This window comes from Drosophila virilis, chromosome 2 (genome assembly GCF_030788295.1).
Source record: "Drosophila virilis strain 15010-1051.87 chromosome 2, Dvir_AGI_RSII-ME, whole genome shotgun sequence".
In the NCBI taxonomy this organism is placed as follows: domain Eukaryota; kingdom Metazoa; phylum Arthropoda; class Insecta; order Diptera; family Drosophilidae; genus Drosophila; species Drosophila virilis.
Window position 1 is genome coordinate 23,381,805 of NC_091544.1, and position 21,624 is coordinate 23,403,428.

At 35.9% G+C, this 21,624-nt stretch overlaps 3 protein-coding genes and 1 long non-coding RNA gene across 5 annotated transcripts; 2 read left to right on the forward strand and 2 right to left on the reverse strand.

The window, feature by feature from the left end:
* On the forward strand, positions 1–632 carry LOC26530948 (NADH dehydrogenase [ubiquinone] 1 beta subcomplex subunit 2, mitochondrial). The gene is made up of 3 exons (XM_015172360.2): positions 1–161; positions 284–407; positions 456–632. The coding sequence occupies exons 1-3, from the start codon at positions 61–63 to the stop codon at positions 525–527; spliced, it is 297 nt and encodes a 98-aa protein (XP_015027846.1). The 5' UTR covers positions 1–60; the 3' UTR covers positions 528–632.
* Positions 633–3,345: 2,713 nt separating this feature from the next.
* On the reverse strand, positions 3,346–11,770 carry LOC6629704 (alpha/beta hydrolase domain-containing protein 17B). 2 transcript variants are annotated; one of them, XM_002052926.4, is made up of 5 exons: positions 11,071–11,770; positions 10,832–11,011; positions 10,641–10,773; positions 8,083–8,335; positions 5,144–5,268 (listed from the first exon to the last, which is right to left on the reverse strand). In XM_002052926.4, the coding sequence occupies exons 1-4, from the start codon at positions 11,532–11,534 to the stop codon at positions 8,252–8,254; spliced, it is 861 nt and encodes a 286-aa protein (XP_002052962.1). In that variant the 5' UTR covers positions 11,535–11,770; the 3' UTR covers positions 5,144–5,268; positions 8,083–8,251. The 2 variants fall into 2 exon arrangements, with proteins under 2 accessions (XP_032296733.1, XP_002052962.1); XM_032440842.2 differs by lacking the exons at positions 10,641–10,773; positions 10,832–11,011; positions 11,071–11,770 and having other exon boundaries at positions 3,346–5,268; positions 8,083–8,254.
* Positions 11,771–13,068: 1,298 nt separating this feature from the next.
* Positions 13,069–16,638, forward strand: Vps11 (vacuolar protein sorting 11). Its single transcript, XM_002052925.4, has one exon. It carries the CDS (start codon positions 13,125–13,127, stop codon positions 15,612–15,614), a length of 2,490 nt encoding a protein of 829 aa, XP_002052961.1. The 5' UTR covers positions 13,069–13,124; the 3' UTR covers positions 15,615–16,638.
* Positions 16,639–17,725: 1,087 nt separating this feature from the next.
* LOC116649792 (uncharacterized) lies at positions 17,726–19,353 on the reverse strand. The gene is made up of 2 exons (XR_011416224.1): positions 19,120–19,353; positions 17,726–19,038 (listed from the first exon to the last, which is right to left on the reverse strand). It is a non-coding gene; the product is annotated as an uncharacterized lncRNA (long non-coding RNA).
* Positions 19,354–21,624: the final 2,271 nt, after the last annotated feature.

Here is a 21,624-nt window from a genome sequence, read left to right on the forward strand (position 1 = left end):
AATCTATCGATAAGCATCATAACTAGCTTTTAAATGTTCTGTTAGGTGTCAACGCAGATAATGTTTGGTAACTTAAGATTATTTAGAAGTGTCTTGGCGGCCGAAAATGCAATTCTGTCGCTTCATGGAAAAACCAAAGTAATCAATAGAAAAAGTCATGTGTAAGTAGTATACACCGCAAATTACATGAACATATAAAATTCAATTCATATTTGAATGCTGTTCAGACCTTATTTATTATGTAATTTTTAATTTCCTTGTGCATATTTTATGCACTACCTAGTGTTTCCTACCGAAGTGCCCCACCGCCTCACTCAAAAGCTACTAAAATAGGAGCCGTCGCTGTGGGTGGAGCCATGTGGTGGTGGGTAATTTGGCATCTTTGGCATGAACCTGATCACATTACGGTTAGTATGGACAAGTCAGATTAAACCGATATTAACATATATTTATAGGGAGAGTTTGAATACCCCAATACCTCAAAGTGGAGCAATGCTCACTTAGGAATCCCTCGTGACGACATATAAAGTACTTTAAGTTCGAGTTAAATTCATTGATTGTTACAAAATCGCTGAATGTAATGTGATGGCGGAAAAATTGAGAAATACAATCTAGCTTCTAGCGAAACAATATTTCTTAATTTTACTTTTATCATCTTGACAAAAACATTATAAGTTATTCATTAAATGTACAACGCATAGAAAATAATGTCTCCAACCCCATTGAGGTGCATATATTCCTGATAATCAAAAGCCAAGTTAATGTTGTCATGCCCGTGAGTCTGTCTGTCTCTCTGTAGAATAGTCCACCAGTTACAAAACCATCATGAAATGTTTAGGTTTGTATTTCTGTTGCAGGCAGTACATATATAGGCAACGGTCGGATCGGAGCACTCTCTCATATAGCTGTTATACGATGGGTGGAAAATAAATTTCTTATATGAAAACCATGTTTTATTAAGATAGTTTACCCAACAAATTTGTTTTAAAAATATTTGCAGAAAACAGCATAATAATTATTATTAATATCGTCACAACTTTGCAAACTAAACTTTTCCACATCACTTGACTTAGTCGATGCCAGCAGTCCATGGCATTCAAATCAAAGGGTAACGCTCACGGCGCGTTAATATAAGAAATTATGACGTCACATTTTTTTTTAGAATTTTATTTCAACCAACCTTTATTATGTACATTTAAATAATTTGTAAGAGGGTAATTTATAGTAAATAATTTATTGAAATATGTAATAATTTTAAATACGAAGTGATTGCACATAAAATCCTTTGGCTGCGACGTCATGCGCAACAGAATGTGGCAATCTTCTTAAATTCGTACACTTCTCTGGCTTGGCAGACACATACATATATGCAGTATTGTACCAATATTACAACTATTTGGCACCTCGAGGCATTGAAGCCCTTTTTTATAAGAGTGGATATAATTTTAAAGAAAACAATTATTATTGATTGTACTAACAGTTGCACACTAAATACGAAATTATAATTTGATCAGATATTGGATAAAATTACCTTATTTGAGAAGGTAAGTGGTATTTGGTTACAGCACTGATCAATAGTAAAAATACCTTATTTATAAATATCTGACCTGGACGAGATCAGATCCTCGGAAAACGTTAGCCTGCGAAAGGTGTATGGTCACACCCAAACGGCCACGATAAGGTTGCCAGCGGAAAGCGGGAAAAAGTCCTATGGGTACACTGAAAGTAGGGTGGGTCAGCTCAAGGCTCCGAGGAATAAACATCACCAAATGTCATCACCTTGCGAGACAGTGCTAGAGCGAACAGGACAGATTTGTGCCGGCGATGCAGAGGAAAAGATCACTTGGCTTGGGACTGCCAAGAGGAGCCAGAGTGCTCCACTTGTCATAGCGGGAGACTTTGACACTTGGGCTGTGGAATGGGGAAGCTAGGAAACCAACGCGAGAGGGCCCAATCTGCTGGAAGAGCGCGTCATTCGATGTGGGCCTTGCAAATGCTAGACAGTAGCTGACATATTGCAAGGCCGGCAGAGGTTCTCTTATATAATTTACCCTGCTTATCATCTCGCTACACAGACGATCTACGTGGAAATTCAGCGATGAATTCACATTCAGCAAGGGTACACTTCGAGATCAACGGGGGAGGAAACAAACAGGCCCTAAATGGAAGGACAGCTACATACACGAGGACCTTTGAGGACTCTATACTTCATGATCAGTGGGCGGACTCGGCAGAGGCCTGCCATCACTGCACTCAACCCTATAGTCGAGTCACTGTTCTCAACATCCACAACTAGTGACGGTCAACTGCTCACGTAGCACGGAGCTACGCAGCAGGTGTCAGCATACGAAATTGCGGTGGCAAGTAAACAAAATTGGCGACGGAAGGCCCCAGACCCAGATAGTGTGCCTAACAAGGCACTAAAGCCAGCCAGCAACGAAACAAGAAGTCTTTGCTGAAACATATACCAAATGCTTACAGGGCGGAGTATTCCCCAAGTGATAAGGGAGAAAGGGAGTAATACTTCTACTGAAGTATGAAAAGCCAGTCGAGGCACCATCGGGATATAGGATCATATGTGACCGGCTTCTATGTGTCATTGAAGATAATGTCTTCAACTCAGCAAGCTGGCACGCATCCAGGGAGCCTGAGCCTGAAAAGGAATACCGTCCTCCCTTTTCCGTATAATATCCAACTACTTGTCCGTTTGGGTGTTGAGTTATGACACGGACATTATAATAAATAATGAGGAGAGCCCCACGATTCAGGATAATTTCAGATATCTTGGGTTTGATAGAGAACCATACAAACGCTTGGATCACCTCAATTAGCTCCGATTTTGTAGAATGTTGTTTCCCGATGTTTCATATAACTTCCTTGCCTACCCATCCCCACACATTTTCGATAACATTTAAGTCAGTTGCGTAAGGTGATATTCCATTAACGTGATATTCTCACGATCCAGCGAAGCTTTGACGACTCTAGATGGATTGTCGTCCTTTTAAACTAATTCCATAGCAATGTGGATTCACTACAAAATTGTTTATAACTTTTCGACTTCTTTTAATTTTTTTTGCAATTAACATAATGAACCTTAGCACATTTTCCAAAGACTCCTCTAGCGGCCATGTAGGTTGCATCTGCACATGATTTTTGTTCTGCTAGCAGGCAAGTCACATAGCCAACATCAACGACAACGGGATTCTAATAGTGTTGGTTTTACTTTCTTAAATTATCTAAATAATCATTGATTACACGCGCTCAAAAGTTTGAAAAATCAACATAAAACCTTGCTACAGTAACAGTTATGAGGTTAGATATCAGGCATGAAAAATACATTTGAGTTGTTTATGAGATTTTATTACAATGGGTTAAATGAATTTACAAGAAATTATATTAATACAATAAAATAATACATTATACATAAGTATTGGTGGTGTTCGCAAATATATTATAGCCAACAACTGAAAAACAATACACATTGTTTAGGTTTATAAGGAATGTATAAGCGTTCCTATTATTTTATATAAATGCATTTTTGCTGTAGAGCTTGCAGGCTTAAATTAAAATGTTGTAATACAAATTTCTCGCTTTTCTTTATACGGATATAACTTATTATGAATCGAATATATAGACACACATATATTAATATTCTTAACATTTCAATTTTGAACAATAGTTAGCAGGTGGTTTCTGGCATTGGATTCGGCTTTTGATGGTTAATATACACTTTTGTTTTTTCCGAAACATTGGAAAAACTTGGATTCTGCTTAACAGAATGAAAGCTGTCCTTACATTTCACTATATCTGTATAACATTTTTTTTCCATTTTAGGCAATTCTATTTGTGTAGCGGGAAAATCAGAAGTTTGTGCGTTCTCGACAAAAGTTTGTGTATCATACTCTTTAATATTAACATTACAATCACATAATGCAAATTGTACAACGTTCATTTGACTTATATGTTCGGATAGACCACGAATATTTAGCTGAAGCTCTTCTTTATTAGAAGTGTTCACATTTAAAAGATTACAATTTACATTTTCTGTGTATTCTAATTGGTACGGAGTTGCAACATAATTTGGTTGAAATGAAGGTGTTGCGATACTGTCGTATAATGGATCTTCAAAGGGATTTACGAAAGGCTTGAATCTTGCGGGTGAAAAACTGGCAGACTTGATTGGCAGCCCCTTTTTTTTTGGTGACTGATTTATGGTAAAATTTGACGAAATATTAAGATTTGGTGAAGGAGGCGCTGAGAATACTAATTCTTCATTTTTAGACATTTGCTTTTGCAGCAGTACTGGTTTTAAATAGGACTTGGTTTTTGTTTCCAAAATATCATCCAGTTTTGGTAGTTTTTCTGTAGAGCTTCCTGTTCTAACATGATCACTATTTGGAAGTTTAATCCAAGGATCCGTTGAATTGTTATCAACTTCATTCATACTATACATTTGCAACTCATTTTTCTTTATCCATGGGTCCATTGCTGAAAGATGTAGCAAAGAATCATATGCGAAACTTGATTTGTTTATATTCACAATATTTGGTGAACTCTGCTCAGATCTACTAGTTTTAAGTGTATATTGACATATATTATGATTGTCTTGAACCCCAAGAGATCGTCGATGTTTTGAATTTACGTCTGAGGTGACTTCATTTTTTTTTTTTACGTTAAAATCAGTTGTTGATTTTTCTTTGCGATTCGGTCTGTTGTCATACATCGTCTTTGACATATCACTTTTATCATCGTTAACTGTAAAATTAGTTGCACAGCTTTCTATCGAATCGTGTTTTGGTGTTTTAGTACACCCACAGATCTTACTCGAGTGTGTGATTGTTGCTCTCTCCCTTTCATTAAAATAAAAGTTTTTTTCAGTCATTTGTTTACCACCTAATAATTTGTTAGCAGACTTTTGTTGGACAATTTTATTATTTATATACCGTCCAGAAAGTTTACTTTGCTGAATTTTAGAATATGATTTTAAATGCATCGGAGAATGGGGAGAGTGTATAGGAAGTGTGGGAGCTGGATTATGAAGTTTCATAAATGGTGCCACAATCATCTCTTCAGTTTGCTTAATATTACATCGTGAGTCATATCCAAGTTGTCGGTTATCAGTGTTTTTGTATCCCTTCAAAGAATGTGTATTTGATACTTGCAAATTACACTTGTTTATGGGCGAAATGGTAGACACGCCCGTTTTTTTTTGCTATAGAAATTTTTCTTCAACATCTTTTACTGAAGTCGATCTGGATGCTGAAAGAACTGAAAAGATATAACAGATTTAAAATATATATATAACAAGTAAGACTTATCTAGTCAGGAGTAATGGAGTAGGAAATTCCTTAAATTCCATACAGAGCTGACACACATTCTATCTTTCTTTTACACATACATTCACAAAATCACACACGCCCTCCGCTTGTTACGAAGTTTTCATAGCCCTATAATTTGGAAAACTGATGGTTTTTATTAGCCGTTTTATTGGGGCTAAGGTCAAGATTAAACATGCAAGACTGCGCTCTAAATCTGCGTATACTAAAACAAAGAGTTGTTATCAAATTTGATCGATTTCATTAAGACGGGGCATGTTAAATATGTTTTGAAACCATGTTTTTTGTGTAGAAAAATAATTAAAAGAATAAATTGGAATTAATAGGGTAAGCCTCTTAAGCCACACTTTTAATTAAACTATTTTTTTTTAATTGTGCTTCATTCAGTAATCAATATATTTTAGACAATAACACCAAGAGTTTTAATATGCCTTTTTAAATCATTCATTCAATAAATTATCACAAAAATTAAAACAATAATTTTTTTAATTTAAACATCATTGATTTTCTAATTAATGCAGCCGCAGTCGCAACGTAAGCTGTACGGCAAGCGAGGTGCGATCTTGAGTAATTTTATTATGCATGTGTAGTAAGATATAATATTTGTGACGGCAGCTCGGCGCGGAGTGCAAGGAATCTCCTAGTCGGGCACTACGTTTTAAATTCCTTTTTATTTAGGCTTAAAGAGCTGTGCCACTATTCAGTTTTTTTTTCATAATTCCACAGACCTAATGGACTATCTTTTGCCGAGCGCTTTTTTAGCAGTGTCTATGGTATGACTCCGTCTTCGTTTGTATTACTCTTTTTATCAGCTTTAAAGCACACATCAATTGATTTAACTGAGCATTGAGTTCTTTCTACTTTAGACTTAGAAAGCGTTGTGATATTTTTTTGATTAATCCCATAGACTTTCCATTGGGCTTGCACCAGGGCCTAATAGTAGTGGCCAATTGAGACAAAGATCAATTTGATTCCCGGGAATCCAAGGTTTGTATACCTTTGTAAAGGCATTTATACATAGGTCGCAGTACATATTTCGGACCACTATATCATATAGCTGACATAGGAACGATCAATCAATGGTTAATTTCTTGCATTTTAGATATGAAAATATCGAGACCTTACCCGGCATTTATTAGTTAAAGGATGCTGCTTATATATGAGCCAAATCTTATTAATGTCGGTCTACTACATTATATAGCACCAATGGAAGATTAAGTCGAAAAATGAGTTTTGGTAATGCAAAATATTCTGTCGTTCCGATAACATCCAATGAAAGAGATATTTACCAAAATAAGCTAGCTTTGTTTATATATTTATAAGTTGTTTTTGTAAGGCATAAATATATGTTTTAGCATTCCATTTCCACTCCATTTAAGCTATACAACATTTATAGACACATTTCTCCATACCATAATGCTAAGCAAAGTTTAAAAAGTAGTCTTTGGCTTTTCGACGTTATGAGATCGACCCGTTAATACATACGGAGGACAGACCGGCGAACATAGGTTCGGCTCGAACTCGCGACAGACCGCACCATTTGCTATACCTCTACTTAACAGCCACAACATAAAAAAAAAAAAAAAAAACAAATTAAAATAGCATCACAAAAAACAATCGCAATTGCAAGCTGTTGATAAAATTCGAAGCAGACTCGCATAAATGTGTGTGAGTACAGAAATTCATGGATTTTGCGGTTGCTGAAATTGATACGAGGAAAGTCAAAGCATGTTTTCTTTAACAACGTTTGTGTTTCTTAACCGATCTTGATGAAATTTGTACAGTATATCTTATTGTGCCATCGATTTTTGGGTATTCTCAATAAGTCAATTGCATTAAAACTGTGGCTTAAATTGGTGAGCAATACAAGTTGGGTTATTAACTTTATTTATAGCTCTGAGATGGTAGCGGGGAGGTGGCGATAGGTATACAAAGAAGATACTTGATATATTCAAAATATTCTAGAAGCAACACACAAGTTTGGTGACTCTAGCTCTGAATATTTACTTAAGTTGCTCAAAAATCAGGATGTCGATATCGATTTTTATCGATTGCCTGGAAAGGATGTAAGTTATCGATTATCTGAACCAAACTCGAACTGCGCAGGCACTGGGGGAACCTACAGCTAAAATTTAGCTCTCTAGCTTTTAAAGGACATACGGACGGACGGATAGACAGACGGACATGGCTAGATCGACTCGGCTATTGATGCTGATCAAGAATATATATACTTTATGGGGTCGGAGATGCTTCCTTCTGGCTGTTACATACATTTGCACACATATATAATATCCTTTTTACCCATTTTAAATGGGTTCAGGCTATATAAAGAATATAATCAACGTTTTAATATATATTAGTTCCGTCCGTGGCCGTTGTATGAAGCTTACTCCTGGGATATACCTGCTAGTATAAAAAAATTATATGTATATCTATTCACCAGCCATAAAAAATCAATCTGTGATACTGTACAAAATATATATTTTTAATCAGCATTATTAGCTAAGTCGATTAAGCTTATCTCTTTTTTTATATTTTTAGACTTAAAGGCTAGACAGCATTAAAAATTCAATGTGAGTCTCTGAAAATTAAAAGTGATTTAACAAAATTGGTATTTGTAAGATAGACCTAAGATGAGCGGAAGAGCTTTTTGTATCAATACGTAATCAGAAATCTTGATTTATATATATGACTGACTTACACAAATGTTAATTCTTAAAGCAAAAATGTATAATTTGTTACTAACCATCGATATCTTCATGTATATTTTTTTTGTTATTTGATTCATGTTCTTTCGCTGTTGAAGGAGTCTGAGGTTTTTCAGTATATTTTAAGCTGGCTGCCATATGATTCGAATTAGATGCTCCTTCAGAAGTAATATTACAAATGCCGCCCTCGACATTTATCTTTAATTGTCATTTGATCAGTTCCACGGAGAGAAACTTTCTCAACCGTTCATAGTATTGGGGATGTAGTTCAACATCATTATGACCAGCGCCCTGAAAAAAAGATCAGTACAACGTATTAACGGAAAAATTAAATGACTCTTAACAAAATGCTAGCCGAGGCTTCGCGACTAGGAGATATCTAGTAACCAGTTAAGTTTCTCAACATAGAGTGCTCTAGTCAAGACTGATTGACTACAATTGTCTACAGTCTGCTCCGCAGTGTACATAATTTCTTACTTGCATATTTTTTCGTTAATGCTTGCAACATGCATGCTTGTAAATCCATTTATAAATTCGACTTACACTCATATTGATGTTCAAGTAGGAAGCAGTTAACGAATTGGTGAGTTACAGACTAAGTTAGTGTTTGGGCGACGTCATATTTATAAAACTACTGCGTGTGATACCACACTTAAAAGGTTTCAAAGAGCGCTGATACCACAATGTCAAAAACGAAAAATTGTTCAATTACAAGTTTCTGGCGACATCAATTGTAATTTTTTCTGCATACACATACACACACACAAATTCATGCAGGTTTTTAATGAATTCTATAAACATTATTGCGATTGCGAACGTATTGTACTCTTTTCTGAGTGCATGTGCTGCTATATTAATTCGTAGAAAATTAATAATTGGTATGGCTGCCTAGTAAAGCTGGTGGCAAGTGGAGGGCATTTATTTTTTTTTGTACATTTTTTTTTTTGTTAATAGAAGCGAACTTGTAGCTTGAGCTTCATTTGGTGTGGGTGAAGAGGATTCAAGAGATCCTCCACTCGGAAACTCCTGACTAGAGTCTCTTACTAGCTTTTATTTGCTTGTTTGATGAAAATATCTTGGAAAAAGAATATTTTTCCTACAAAATCTCATTTGTCTTAAGAATGCGACGTTTCTAAAATTTGTTTCCCCTGTCAGCACCATCGTTATCTAATATCTGATGATCGGTCATATAGCAACTATATAAAATTTCGGTCCAATATTGATTTTTTTTCTTATGGAGCATTTTAAAACTTTTATATCCCGAGTTTGTTCAGAGAATTTTGGTAGAGAATTTACATACTTTTTGACTAATTTATGATAGCCCTTATAAGGGTACAACTGTATATAATTGGACAAAATTAAAGAGGCTGTCTTCAAAGCTATTTTAAAGAGCTCAAGGTCCTGTCTACACTTTATTTTGATAACGACTTTAAGTTTGCCAGACCTTATCACCACACACAAAAAGTAAGAAGTGGGCAGTATCAAAAGCTTAAGCGATCCAGAAACGTCTGTTTGCCCGTATTTCGTATGAGAGTGACTGACTTTAAATTTTTTATGTAGGTACCTATGCAGTACGATTTTGATATCCTGTTGTATATTCATATCGGAACTTAAAAATAAACTTATAATTTCACATTTGGGAAACCACAAACTTTATATTTAGTTATATTGAATTTTGAGATGTGGCTTTAGGTTCATCTTCATTAAGAAAAAATAAAAACAATTTAAATAGCAGCATAAAGCACAGAATACAATACAATTGCAATGCTGTTGATGGAATTAAAAAAAGACGCGCATGATGTGTGTGTGTAGATGTATACAGAAATTCTTGCAAATTGCGCTTGCTGCCAGCCAAAGCACGTTTTCTTTAACAACTTCTTTGTTGCTTAACCGATCTTGATAAAATTTGCTACAGTAGATCTTATTGCACTATGAAATATTTGAATAATCTCAAAAAGTCAAAGAAGCTACATGTCAAGTTTGGTGACTGAAGCTCATACACACGGATAGACGGACAGACAGATGGACATGGCTAGATCGACCAAATCACAGTGTTGTTATTTAGATGTATAAGAAATATTTATATTTCATGAACCAATTTCAGGCTCACTGTAAGCGTCATATCTCTTATTATTTTATTTTTCAGTCTTTTGGAATCATCAACTTTTTTGTTTATGAAGAAAGTTTATTTACAATTACAAAACAAACATGCCCTTCGAGGGTTGCCGCTTTCTTTGTATTTTATGATACATTAAAAGAAATTAACACTCCGCCCTGTAGACATATGTCTACTGGTGTTCAGATATGTAACGATTGCCGAGTTTGGTAAAAGTATTTTGAGAAACAACAAATTTCTTTTAAAATATATATTGCATCAAAGCTACATCATATTTTAGAAGTTCAATGTTGATTATATTTGTTTCACATGTGTGTGGTATAGTATAGTTCGTAAAATCTATATTCCAGTTTGGTCACGAAATCCTGAAAATGGGTTTTCATATACGAACTTAACAGCTATATAATATACTGGTCAGAGGATAAAATGATTACTGTTTTTTGTTATAAAAAATACATATGTCTATTTATAAGGAATTACCTCTACCCAAAATGGCTCCACAGTCTTAGGACACCTCTCGTAAATACCAATTCCATGAGAAAAGTCAATGACCTCGTCGTCAGTCCCATGAATAACCAAAACTGGAGACTTTACTTTAGCAACCTTATCAATACTGTTATGAAAATTACAAACTTGAAATACTTGTAAATTTTTTAATATTGCTCACTTACCTCGGAAAAGCATCAAAAAACCATGTTCTTTTAGTATTTCTAAAAACGACTCTAAGGCCCGACATTAACGGCGAATGAAGTATAACTGCACCAACTTCGTGACGAGCTGCTAGATCGACAGTTGGAACTGTTCCAATACTTTGGCCATACAATATGATGGTTTCTGGACTAATGTTTAACCTTTGAAAAGACTCTTGATAAAAATTGTTTCATTGAAGGCCCGTTTTCATATCTATTACCTAGTTCGCATTGCTTGCCAAGCAGCTTCGATATCCGCATACAAATTTTTTTCGGATGGTTTGCCACCACTCATGCCATATCCCGAATAATCATAACCAAATATATTACAATTTATTTGTGATCCCAGAGTTAGATAAAAGCTACTCATTTGTCCCAAATCAACTGCGTTTCCATGAGAAAAGAGTAGTGTATATTTTGCATTTTTGCTACATCGGACATATGTGCATGTTATCAAGTTGCCACGCGATGTACGGGTAAAAAATGCTTCAATTTTAGACTTTTCACGTTCAGAGTATTGCCATTCAGCACGATCATAGAGCTGTAAATTGTATTTATTATTTGTGTCATCCGCAGGAGTTAATTTGTATGTTGGCTCAGGTGGCTGAAAAGCGAGTTTGGCAGCTATTGGTCCAGGACAGGGTGGGCAGCAGAACATGCAGCACAGTTCGCTAATGCTAAACATACTCAATGTCTATTGCCAACAACGGAATGTTAAGTTCTGAATTATACTTCACTTCACTTCTGCTAAACTTAGTGTAACTAATTATATTTATATTTAAAAAATTTTTAATTTAAAGATTGAATAATTTAATTAAACAATTAAAATATTTATCATATTTAAAACTTTGAAATGCAAGCCTTAGAAAATAAACATTCTCTTTTGTAATTTTAATTTTATCACTCTCACATCAATTACAAAGTGAAATGGCCGTACACATATATTACACATATGCAAATTGTGACGCTCCCGTTCCATTAAGTTGAATAAATACTATACTATCGATTAGTATGACATGAAAATATCGAATAGATTATACTTAAAGAATGTTTTAACTGCACAACGTTTGAAGTTAACGCCAAATCTTATCGATAAGTTTTTAAAAGTACGTTACTAGCGTTTCAGCGTGCACTACTATCACTAACCATAGATGCATGCATAGATATACCAAAAAGCAGAATAATCAAAGCACGATAAATCGCACTGTACACATACACATACATGTACACATGGGAACCCCAAGGGTAGGCAGGCGCGAGAGAGTGTGCCCAGAGAGAGAGTAAGACTGCTGTATTGAAGCAAAATTGCTTGCGGGATTGATGGGACATAAGCTTGGAGTCCGTACGCGGCAGGAAACCCGACTTCACTTCAGAGGCAGACCCGCGGGATCCCGCTTTGGAGGAAACATCGAGCACCTTCTTCCCGATGACTAATTTCGGGATCCCCAACCTGTTTTATTATTTAAGTGGTTATTTAAGTCCACAGAAGCTTCTGGATGAATTTTCGCATTATGTTGTGTCAGTTGAGGCATGAAGCCAGGAAAAGTCATTAATTAGCAATTGTTATTATTATATAATTATTTTATTCTGGAAATGATTTAAGGATAAGGAGGATAAGGACTTGTTAAAGAGTGGCCGAACCAAGCAGTCGTGTTGATTGAGTGACTAGCTAAGAGGGAAGAAAACCCGCAAGTGTACAGTGGACCGCTTGCGACAGGACCCGTGTAGGAAAGTGATAGTTAGTAGTCGATAACCTCAGTTAAACGGAAATTAAACGAACTACCTTTATTTCATAGCGCGTTTACAAAATTTACAAACTTTTATAAATTTACCCGTCCTCAATCGGGACGGGCTGTTAAATTGAAACTTCAAATACTCAATTTTCTCCTCATTCCTGTCATTAGAAAATTAGTTCCGTCCTACCCTCCAATGAACCTGATGTTCTTATATTTCACTTAGATACAATCGCACAGTAGTGAAAAATATATCACGAGCTGCGTTTTGCCTTATTTAGTGACTGCATTGTTGTCCTCATATTACGGACAACCGACAATTGCCAATGGAACACCAAAATGTGAAGATGTAACAATTTTTGAGCATAGTGGGATTGGGCTATTTTTTGTTAAATGTTGCTCAGTGTGAATTGACTTTCAAAATATATTTATCGATATAATTTCAATCTATCGATATAAACGAGACTGTCATCGATAGACCTTAACCCTAATACAGCTCTGTATTATTAAATTATTTATTTATATACAGTTCAGTAACCAGGATGAGTGTATTTCAGTGGAAGAGTGTGGAACTTTTCGGTTTAATTAATTTGCCATCAATAAAATTAAATGACATAAATGCTGAAATTACAGCGCACTGTTGCAACCGCGTTAAAGCTGTAAATGGTACCACCAACTCCACTCTAGTACTTTGTGACAATAATGGATATGTGCATGTTTTATTGGAAGATAATATAAAAGCGAAGCGGATAAGCTTTAAATGCTGCTACAACCATCCACCGATTAAATTGTGCGCTCTTACAACCAACAATTTACTTGCAGTACTAACACAAACGGATACGTTTTCTTTATGCATATCCATATATGACTTAAACTTAATCAAAAAGGAGGTACATCCATGTATCGCAACCACAATCTTTCCAGCCACAAGTGTGGCAACATTTATGCAGGCAGAGGTCATAGGACCCGATAAGTTATTTGCTTTAGGCATTGGGCTTGATAAGGGTGACCTGCTGCTACATGTTGGTAATATCAACCGGGATCTGTCTTTGAATATTCGCCGCCATGCTATTGCTTCAAGTTCAATAAATGGAATACAATTTGGAAGTTGTAATCAGCAATCAGATATAAAAATCTACGACGTGTTTGTAGTATCGCTAAATGGAGTATATTGCATTGCATTAAATGATAAAGGAGAAGTCGATGCTAAAACTGTCCTTGATAGCAATAAAAACACGCCCAACCAATGTTGTACAATATCTCAACCAATTACTTCTGATGCATTTCTTGTTGTTGGCCGATATGATGCCATCTACTGTTTTAATCGTAATTGCAGGGGTTCCTGTTATGCTATTGAAGGGCAAAAGCAATATCTTTCGTTGGTAGAGAATCATCTTATTGCCGTAGTGAAAACTCATTTTGGTTCTATGCTAATAGTTATTGATATTAATAACAAATTAATTGTATTACGCAAACAAATTTCAAGTTTGCTTTGCATTATGACTGGTAATAACTTGTACTATGTTCTAAGTAAGGACGAAAGTTCAAAAAATGAATGTACTTACAACATGGACATGTTAAAAGAGCACAATACAAATATTAAAATTAGAACCCTTATTACAAATTGTATGCATGATATCGCCCTAATGTTGTTAAAGAGAGAAGGAAGTGAATATCAGAACGCAGCATATGTTCGTTTGAAATACGGCAATAATCTATTAGTAAAAGGCAGCTTTACAAGAGCAGTCGCCGAATACGCTCAAACAATTGGCGTTGTAAAGCCCTACCACATTATTTCGAAGCTATTAAGTTCAAGGCATAACGATAATTTAATAGAATACATGAATAAATTATTAAAGAGTGAATCCGCTACAATTGAGCATCAGAAATTGCTTCAAAGTTGCTTTGATCGCCAAAAACTTCTTTATAGGATTCAACAGTTATGGATCTTTAAAAATGATACTACCCGTATATGTGACTTTAAAGAGATATCCGCTAGAAGAGTCAACATCTCAAGCTTAATTGATGCATGGAGTCATTTACAAATTGCTGATTTTTCTAAAGCCGACGAAGTTGAAGTTTTGGATTTTTTTCTGGAGTATGGACGCGAACTTCTATCGGTACATTCCACAGATTTTTTAAAAACCGTAAAATCATTGATTAGAAACCAGATAATTAAAAATATACTTCGTTTCTTAACTATTTTTTCGTATAATGCGGAATTTTGCGCAAACTTACTATCTGATTACATAGAAAATGGTTCCACCAATGATGAAAAGTTACACTATCATTTGCTCATGTTATATCTCAGTCTTTGGCGTGATAACAAAATATCATCAAAGTATATTATTGACTTTATAGAAAGAGTACCACTTAGACTTGAGAATACTTTGATATTATCAAAAGCTTATTCATTTTCTTTTGGAAACGGAAACCTGGAAAATATTGAAGAATTAAAGCTAATTGCGGACGAACAAAAACATTTTTTTGAGGACAATATTAAAAAAAATCCAAATCTTGCCTCATTGTTGACAACCGACCCGCACTCAGTGCTTATGATTTTGCAAAAAATATATAGTAGTCTAGACATACAAATGAAAGATGTAAAATCAATTTTGGCAGAAAAATTAATAAAAAATGGCATACACGCCAAATCTGAGATTCAGTCAATTGAAGATCTCAACTATGATATAGAAAGCAAAAGTTCGCTGTTATTCCATTATAAGTTACATCCAATTGAATTTCGCAACAAGTGTTGTGACATCTGCAAGCAACCGTTGAAAATGCCCTCAGTTTACTTCCTTTGCCAGCATTCATTCCACAAAGACTGCCTGCGATATAATTATCATACGAAAAAGGAGGATGACGCCGGCTGTGTGTTGTGCAACGAAAATATAAAATTCTTTGTTCCAGATTACGGAAAAAGTGAGTTAAGCTCAAAGTCTTGCGATCCAATAAAGAGAATTTCAAATGTTTTTGCTTCTGGAATGGATAAGTTAATACTGTCAGAAGAGGTTGGATGTATCCTATGAAATATCTAAACGGAATACTCTAGAACATATGAAAAGTCCGTTTGATGATAATTGTGATTTTAACTTCAACTGTTGTTAATTTACCTAATTTTAATTTGAAATATTAAAGGCTACTAAAATATGTATTTGATACATTATATTTAACGGAAATGTCTTTAATTTTCTTCTACCTGAGTCAGCTTTTTAAAATAAATTCCACTTTTGCACTATTTCTACATTTTTACAGAGGGAATTATCAAGACAATATAAATACTAAGATGACTCACACCAGTATACATATTTGAATGTCACGTAGAATTCCAAATGTGGCTTTTCAGATAAGCTTTAAGTTTTATAAATTACATGCCAGCCGAAGGCTTTCAACTCTCCAGAAGCACTAACCGTACAACAATATACTTTAAAAGGTTTGACCATTAACCGCATTGGCGAGCTTTATTAACTGCTGGATGCTGCCATAACGCAATGTTATAGCCTATCCAAGTATTTCTGCCTAGTTCTGATATGAATATTTTATATAAAAGATATATCAACTAAGATACATATGATAAATCCGAAAGGCAAATTAGAAACTAAAATAAAATACATATGACATATGTATTTGCAATTATTTACTTAATGGAATAGCACACGTAAACTGGTTTTGCTTTTATTTTTGCATGGTTTATGCTGGAGAGGAACCGTTGTCCGAGACAAGCATCATTAAACGTAAGCTTACATGTTTGAATTAGGCATGCAAAAGTACATTTAAATATGTATGTATATATATATTTTGTTATTCTTTTGCTTTCGTATTCGAAAAAAAAAGAATTTTATTAATTGACTTGCCTTGAGCACTTTTTTTTTTAATATGTTGTGTACACGGTACACAATTAATTTTAATAAGAATTTAGAAAACGTTATATCATATATAATATATCATATTAAATGCATTGCTTGCCCCAGAAAGACGGACCTACGCAACGTTTGATGATGATAACAATAAAACTGAGAGACTACTTTGAATAAAAAAAAATTGAAAATTGAAATAATCTATTATTACCAAAAAAAAAAAGACCCCTACATACATACAAAATAGCATCTATACATATTTTGTTATCCTTCTTCTTGTTAGTTAATCATTGAAATCTAAACTGTACCAAATCCATGACTTTGACTAATTCCCTCAATGGTTTCTTGCCCACTTGACAGCTTACGCTCGGTACACAATAGGGACAGAATTTTTTTAACTTTTGTCAAGCAGTGGTCTAAAGAGATTGTTGCTCCATACAAGGCAAGAATGCTTTTATATCTCTTGTCCGACCTTGCCTTCAATTTGTCTCATGTGCTAAGTCTAACGCTTCCGTCATTTTAAAGGCCGGATGGCAAGCGCCAGAATTCCTATATCCGCCGTTAACAGAAAATTACGTTTATCCGGGGTTTTGTTCCGCTAGATAAATTTAATGATGCCCTGACCTGAAATCTTGAGTTGTGAGGTTAGCTCAATCTTGGGAATGCATGGCATTGTATATCGATTTACGAAATCTGCCACTCCCATTGGATGTGGGTACAATTTCGAATACACCGGTTCTTTTCCTTTGTTGTGGGCGATTTTTGACTCTCCATGCAACAAAATATACAATAATGAAAAGTCGCTCAGAGCTTTTATTTGCGTTTTAAAACTTTCGCAAAAATCAAACAAGGGCACTAACATCATCATTATTAGGTCACATTTTATAGAATTTTGTTTCTTGTCTTGAATAGTAAATATTCCAACCCTTATTTTGTGCATTTAAATAATTTGTGCATAGGGTCTTTTATAATACATAATTTATTGGCATAGGTAATAATTTGAAATGACAAAAAAAATCCTTGGACTGTAACGTCACATGCGCAACAGAATATAGTAACCTTCTTAAGTACATATTCTTCCTTGCCTTGGCAGACACACATACCAACAACTATTTGGCGCGTCGATGCATTGATACCCTTATTAATAGAAAAAATCAAACATTTTATATAAGAAGGTAAGTGGTAGTTGATAACACCACTGATCAATAGTTAAAAGACCTTACTTTGAGAAATCTCAAGGCTGCTTGCAAGTTGAAAGCGAGTAAAGAAGAACAAGACCTGAATGTGACTGCGAATTATAGGAATTATTTTATATATTATCAGTGGTCAATAGTTTTTTGTATGTTTAAACCTTGTCACTGCTGGACCCTAAACAGGCCAGCTTAAATTTAATATAGTTTTCCTTATTAACAAATTTTAAGCATGACAAGTTCTTAATTTAATGGTACGTCATATGCAGTATATTCGTTATGTAAAGGAGTTACAGTGGATGTAGAATTCTCCAAAAAGTTACTTTTACTGGCGTTTAACATATTTATTTCTTTTTCATCGGTCTGCTGCAATGATGTAGCTTTGTTATTCTTTTTAGTTGAAGCTTGTGTTTTGATTTCCATAGCCTCATCTGAAGTATATTCACTGCTTGCAGACGATTTGCGATGCTCTTGCCAAATTGGGCTTTCTTGAAATGATTCTGAACTCTTCATTATATCAGCCTGATTATATGTTGGATTTGATTTCAAATCGTTGTTGAGCCTAGAAACGTCATGGGCCATAATGATTGGCCTAAATGTGGCAGATTGATACTTTGAACTTTCTGGGAACACTCCGGATTGCATATGCTGCTTTACAATGGTATTCTCATTGTTGTTAAGATTTAAATAATGATGATGAACATGCACATTTTGGATATTGCTATATGTTGATTCTGGAGTCGGTACAAGCTTTTGGATTGCAATTATCTTATTTATATTAGTTAGACTATGCTCAGCTGGGTTAAAACGCATCGCCGTGTTATATATTGCTGGTACACATAAACTAGGTTCTTTTAGCTGTGGATGAATGTTGGATTCAGTTTGCGTGTACGATACCGGGAAGGGCTGCCTTAATGCACCATACATCCTATTAAAGGTAACAGCATCCACCTTTTTGTCCTGCACTGCTTGGAATAAGTTACCAAGTTCCACCGGTGAACTGTTTTTCGCCGTGTTCTTCTGGTTTTGGTTGTTTACAATTCTAGGTGTTGATTGATCCTCCAAAAGCGAAAGCATTTGCAACAGCTCAGAATAATCAAAATCTTTGCGTTTTATTGCTTGGATGTTAACATTAGCAAAGCCAATCAAAAAAATAATGAATAATCTCGAAACCAACATTTTATTTATTTTTTATGAGAAAGTCTTTCAGTCAGTAATCAAACACGAATGATATGTTATATGATAATATTCGGGTGCTTACATGCTTTTATAAAAGTATGTTAATCTCTTTAATGTGCATGCACATATGTATGTATGTATGTCATATGTATGTACATACATATCTTGGATTATTTTTGAAAGCTTATGAAAGTAAAGACGGCAATAATTATCGACTACGAAATGCCCTGTTAAAAATAAAATATTATGAATGCATACAAAAATATCAAAATTTTAATATATGTAAATATGTAATAAAAAGTACACACAGCGTGTTTTGTAGCCGAGCGAAACCAGAGGCTTTTAAATTATAGTGCTTTAGTAGAGTAAAAATCTACCAGCAAATAGTGAACACAGTTACTTTTGAAGTGTCAAATTTAAAATACCCAGCAGACCAAACTGTCGCAATTGATATAGCAAACTGGACCCGACAAAACTGTCGCAATCGCAGCGGGAAACGATAGTAATATGAATCATTTCACTAACCATAGACATGTCAAACAGCAGAGTAATCGGATCACGATAAATCGCCACTCCCATTGAATCGATCATTCTAGAGTGCCCGGATAGAGTAAGACCAATCTCAGCATGGCAGCAGAACGCGGCCTCAAAAGCCGAAAGTTCAGTATGAAGCCGCATCACGCTCAGAGCAAAAAATGAGAAGAATTTGAGCTATTTTGTATTAAATAAAAAATTAATTGACATAAATGTTATATTTATATTTATTTCTTGTTAACTGGTCCACACAGTTTTTCTTAAAATAAAAGAATATTTAAGTCCTATTTCTGCAAGGATAAATCATCGTTGGCATTTCGAAAAATTCTAAACGAAGACCAATAATTGAACATTTTCAAATTTTGCGACTTGCTAATTGTGCACACGCACACTCTTTCGAAGGAGCAAACGTGTGACATTATAAAAGGCCTGTTCATGTCAAAAATTTCTATTTTGCATGCTTGTTGTTGGTAAGGGTACCTGAACGTTGGCATGTCTGCATGAAAACTGTTTGCCACACATTTTTCTATATAGATGGAAGTTTTTATGTGTGCCTGTTTTTTGCTTGCCTACCTGCGCGGATCACCTTCAACTCCGACACTCTGACATCCGCAAAATCCCTGCGCCGTGCTCTTACTTGGACCACTACCAGGCCTGCCTCGAGGACACAAGCAAGGAACTTGGAGAGCTCCCTCCATCACCTGACAACTACACCCTCTGCCCAGAAGCCAGAAGTCTCCTCCTCGAAAAAAGCGTCTGGGCCGGAACGGCGATCCTGCTACCATGGCGGAAATGGTCAGCGCGTCCAACAGGCTCCGATGACTGCTGGTTAGAACCCGAAGGGAAAAACTTGATAGCTTTCTAGAAACAGCTGACGTCAACAGAACCATCTCAGTGTGGAAACTTACCAGAAGCATTAAATGGCAACCACTTTTTACCTTCCTGATCATGGATCGTACTGACCTCTAGCTCCGACGAGGAGAAGGCCAATGCGTTAGCTAACCACCTGAAAGCGACCTTAACGCCCTTCCATTTCGCAGATGTTGCACAGCGCCGTAAACTGGCTGAATCAGATGGCTCTCTCAATAAGGAGAACATCCTCCGCGGAAATCGAATTTCAGCTGAAAGCGCTCGAGTTAAGGAAGACCTCTGGACGTGACGAAATTAACAACAGATCAGCTATGGTACTGCCACGCAAAGACATCATGGCACTCGCGTTAACTCAACTAAATGGTCAGGTTTGGTCACTTCCCGGAGCAGTAGAAATGTGCGAGTATAATTATGATCGCCCAACCCGGTAAGCCGCTAACTCAGCTTGAGCGACTCCCTTAAAGTCGACTTATGGAGCTCGACGAGGTTATGCGCTTGTTTCCGGACCATCAGTTTGGCTTTGGGAAGTCTCATGGCTGCCCCAAGGAGGACCACCGAGTAGTCAACCATGAACTGGAGGCATGCGAAAAGAAGGAATACAACATTGGAGTCTTCCTCAATGTCATATGTTTGAAAGGGTCTGGCACGACGGGCATATCTCAGCATCTTGATTTCATTTCACACCACATTCCTAGTTTCGCACGATCACTTAAAAGCCGAAACAAATGCAGTGCAGGACTGGCTGCTGCAGGTTGAAACTTGGACGGCTACCTGGAACGTCGCCATAAACCTTGTCAAGTCCGCTTGGGTCACATTTACGCTGCGCCCAGAAACGGTTCTATGAATTAACCATTGAGCACACCACTCATTTTGCAACTTGGGCTTCAACTTGGACCGAAGGCTGATAGGAAAGGAAAAATGCCTAAGAAGGCTCCACAAACTCGACTGGTTCTTGAAACCGCAAAGCATGCTCTACATTTCCACAAAGGCGTTTCTTATTAAAATGATGATAACATCCATCTGACCATTTGCTATCCAAGCGTAAACATACCAGCAGAGCCGCATAAGAGTGGTCCAAGCCAAGGCAGCACGCATGGTCGCCGGCCTGCCATGGTATGTGACAACCGAAACCATCAAGCATGATCTCCGCCAAACAAAGGTCGGAGATCAGTAAAACTTCTTCAGCAGGCGAAACGCAATGCAGAATAGAATAAAATTTGAAATACCCAGTGCTTTTGTTTTTATCCCACCGCACCCATCCTATCTGCCTCCCCTAATCTAGACCATTGCAAAGCGATCCCCCCGATCTAACACAAATTACATGTAATTTGAAATATCATATCTATATCATATATATATTTGTAAATATATATATATATATATATATATATATAGGGCAAACGGACAGA

What these genes read in the sequence shown, in the direction of transcription:
- LOC26530948 (XM_015172360.2), top strand. Translation starts at nt 61, where the DNA reads ATGTTTGGTAACTTAAGATTATTTAGAAGTGTCTTGGCGGCCGAAAAT. An exon ending in ATCAATAGAAAAAGTCATGT is followed by an intron (nt 162 to 283) that starts GTAAGTAGTATA and finishes TGCACTACCTAG; the next exon opens with TGTTTCCTACCGAAGTGCCC. An exon ending in ATGAACCTGATCACATTACG is followed by an intron (nt 408 to 455) that starts GTTAGTATGGAC and finishes ATATATTTATAG; the next exon opens with GGAGAGTTTGAATACCCCAA.
- LOC6629704 (XM_032440842.2), bottom strand. Translation starts at nt 5,065, where the DNA reads ATGATTGTGGCACCATTTATGAAACTTCATAATCCAGCTCCCACACTT.
- Vps11 (XM_002052925.4), top strand. Translation starts at nt 13,125, where the DNA reads ATGAGTGTATTTCAGTGGAAGAGTGTGGAACTTTTCGGTTTAATTAAT.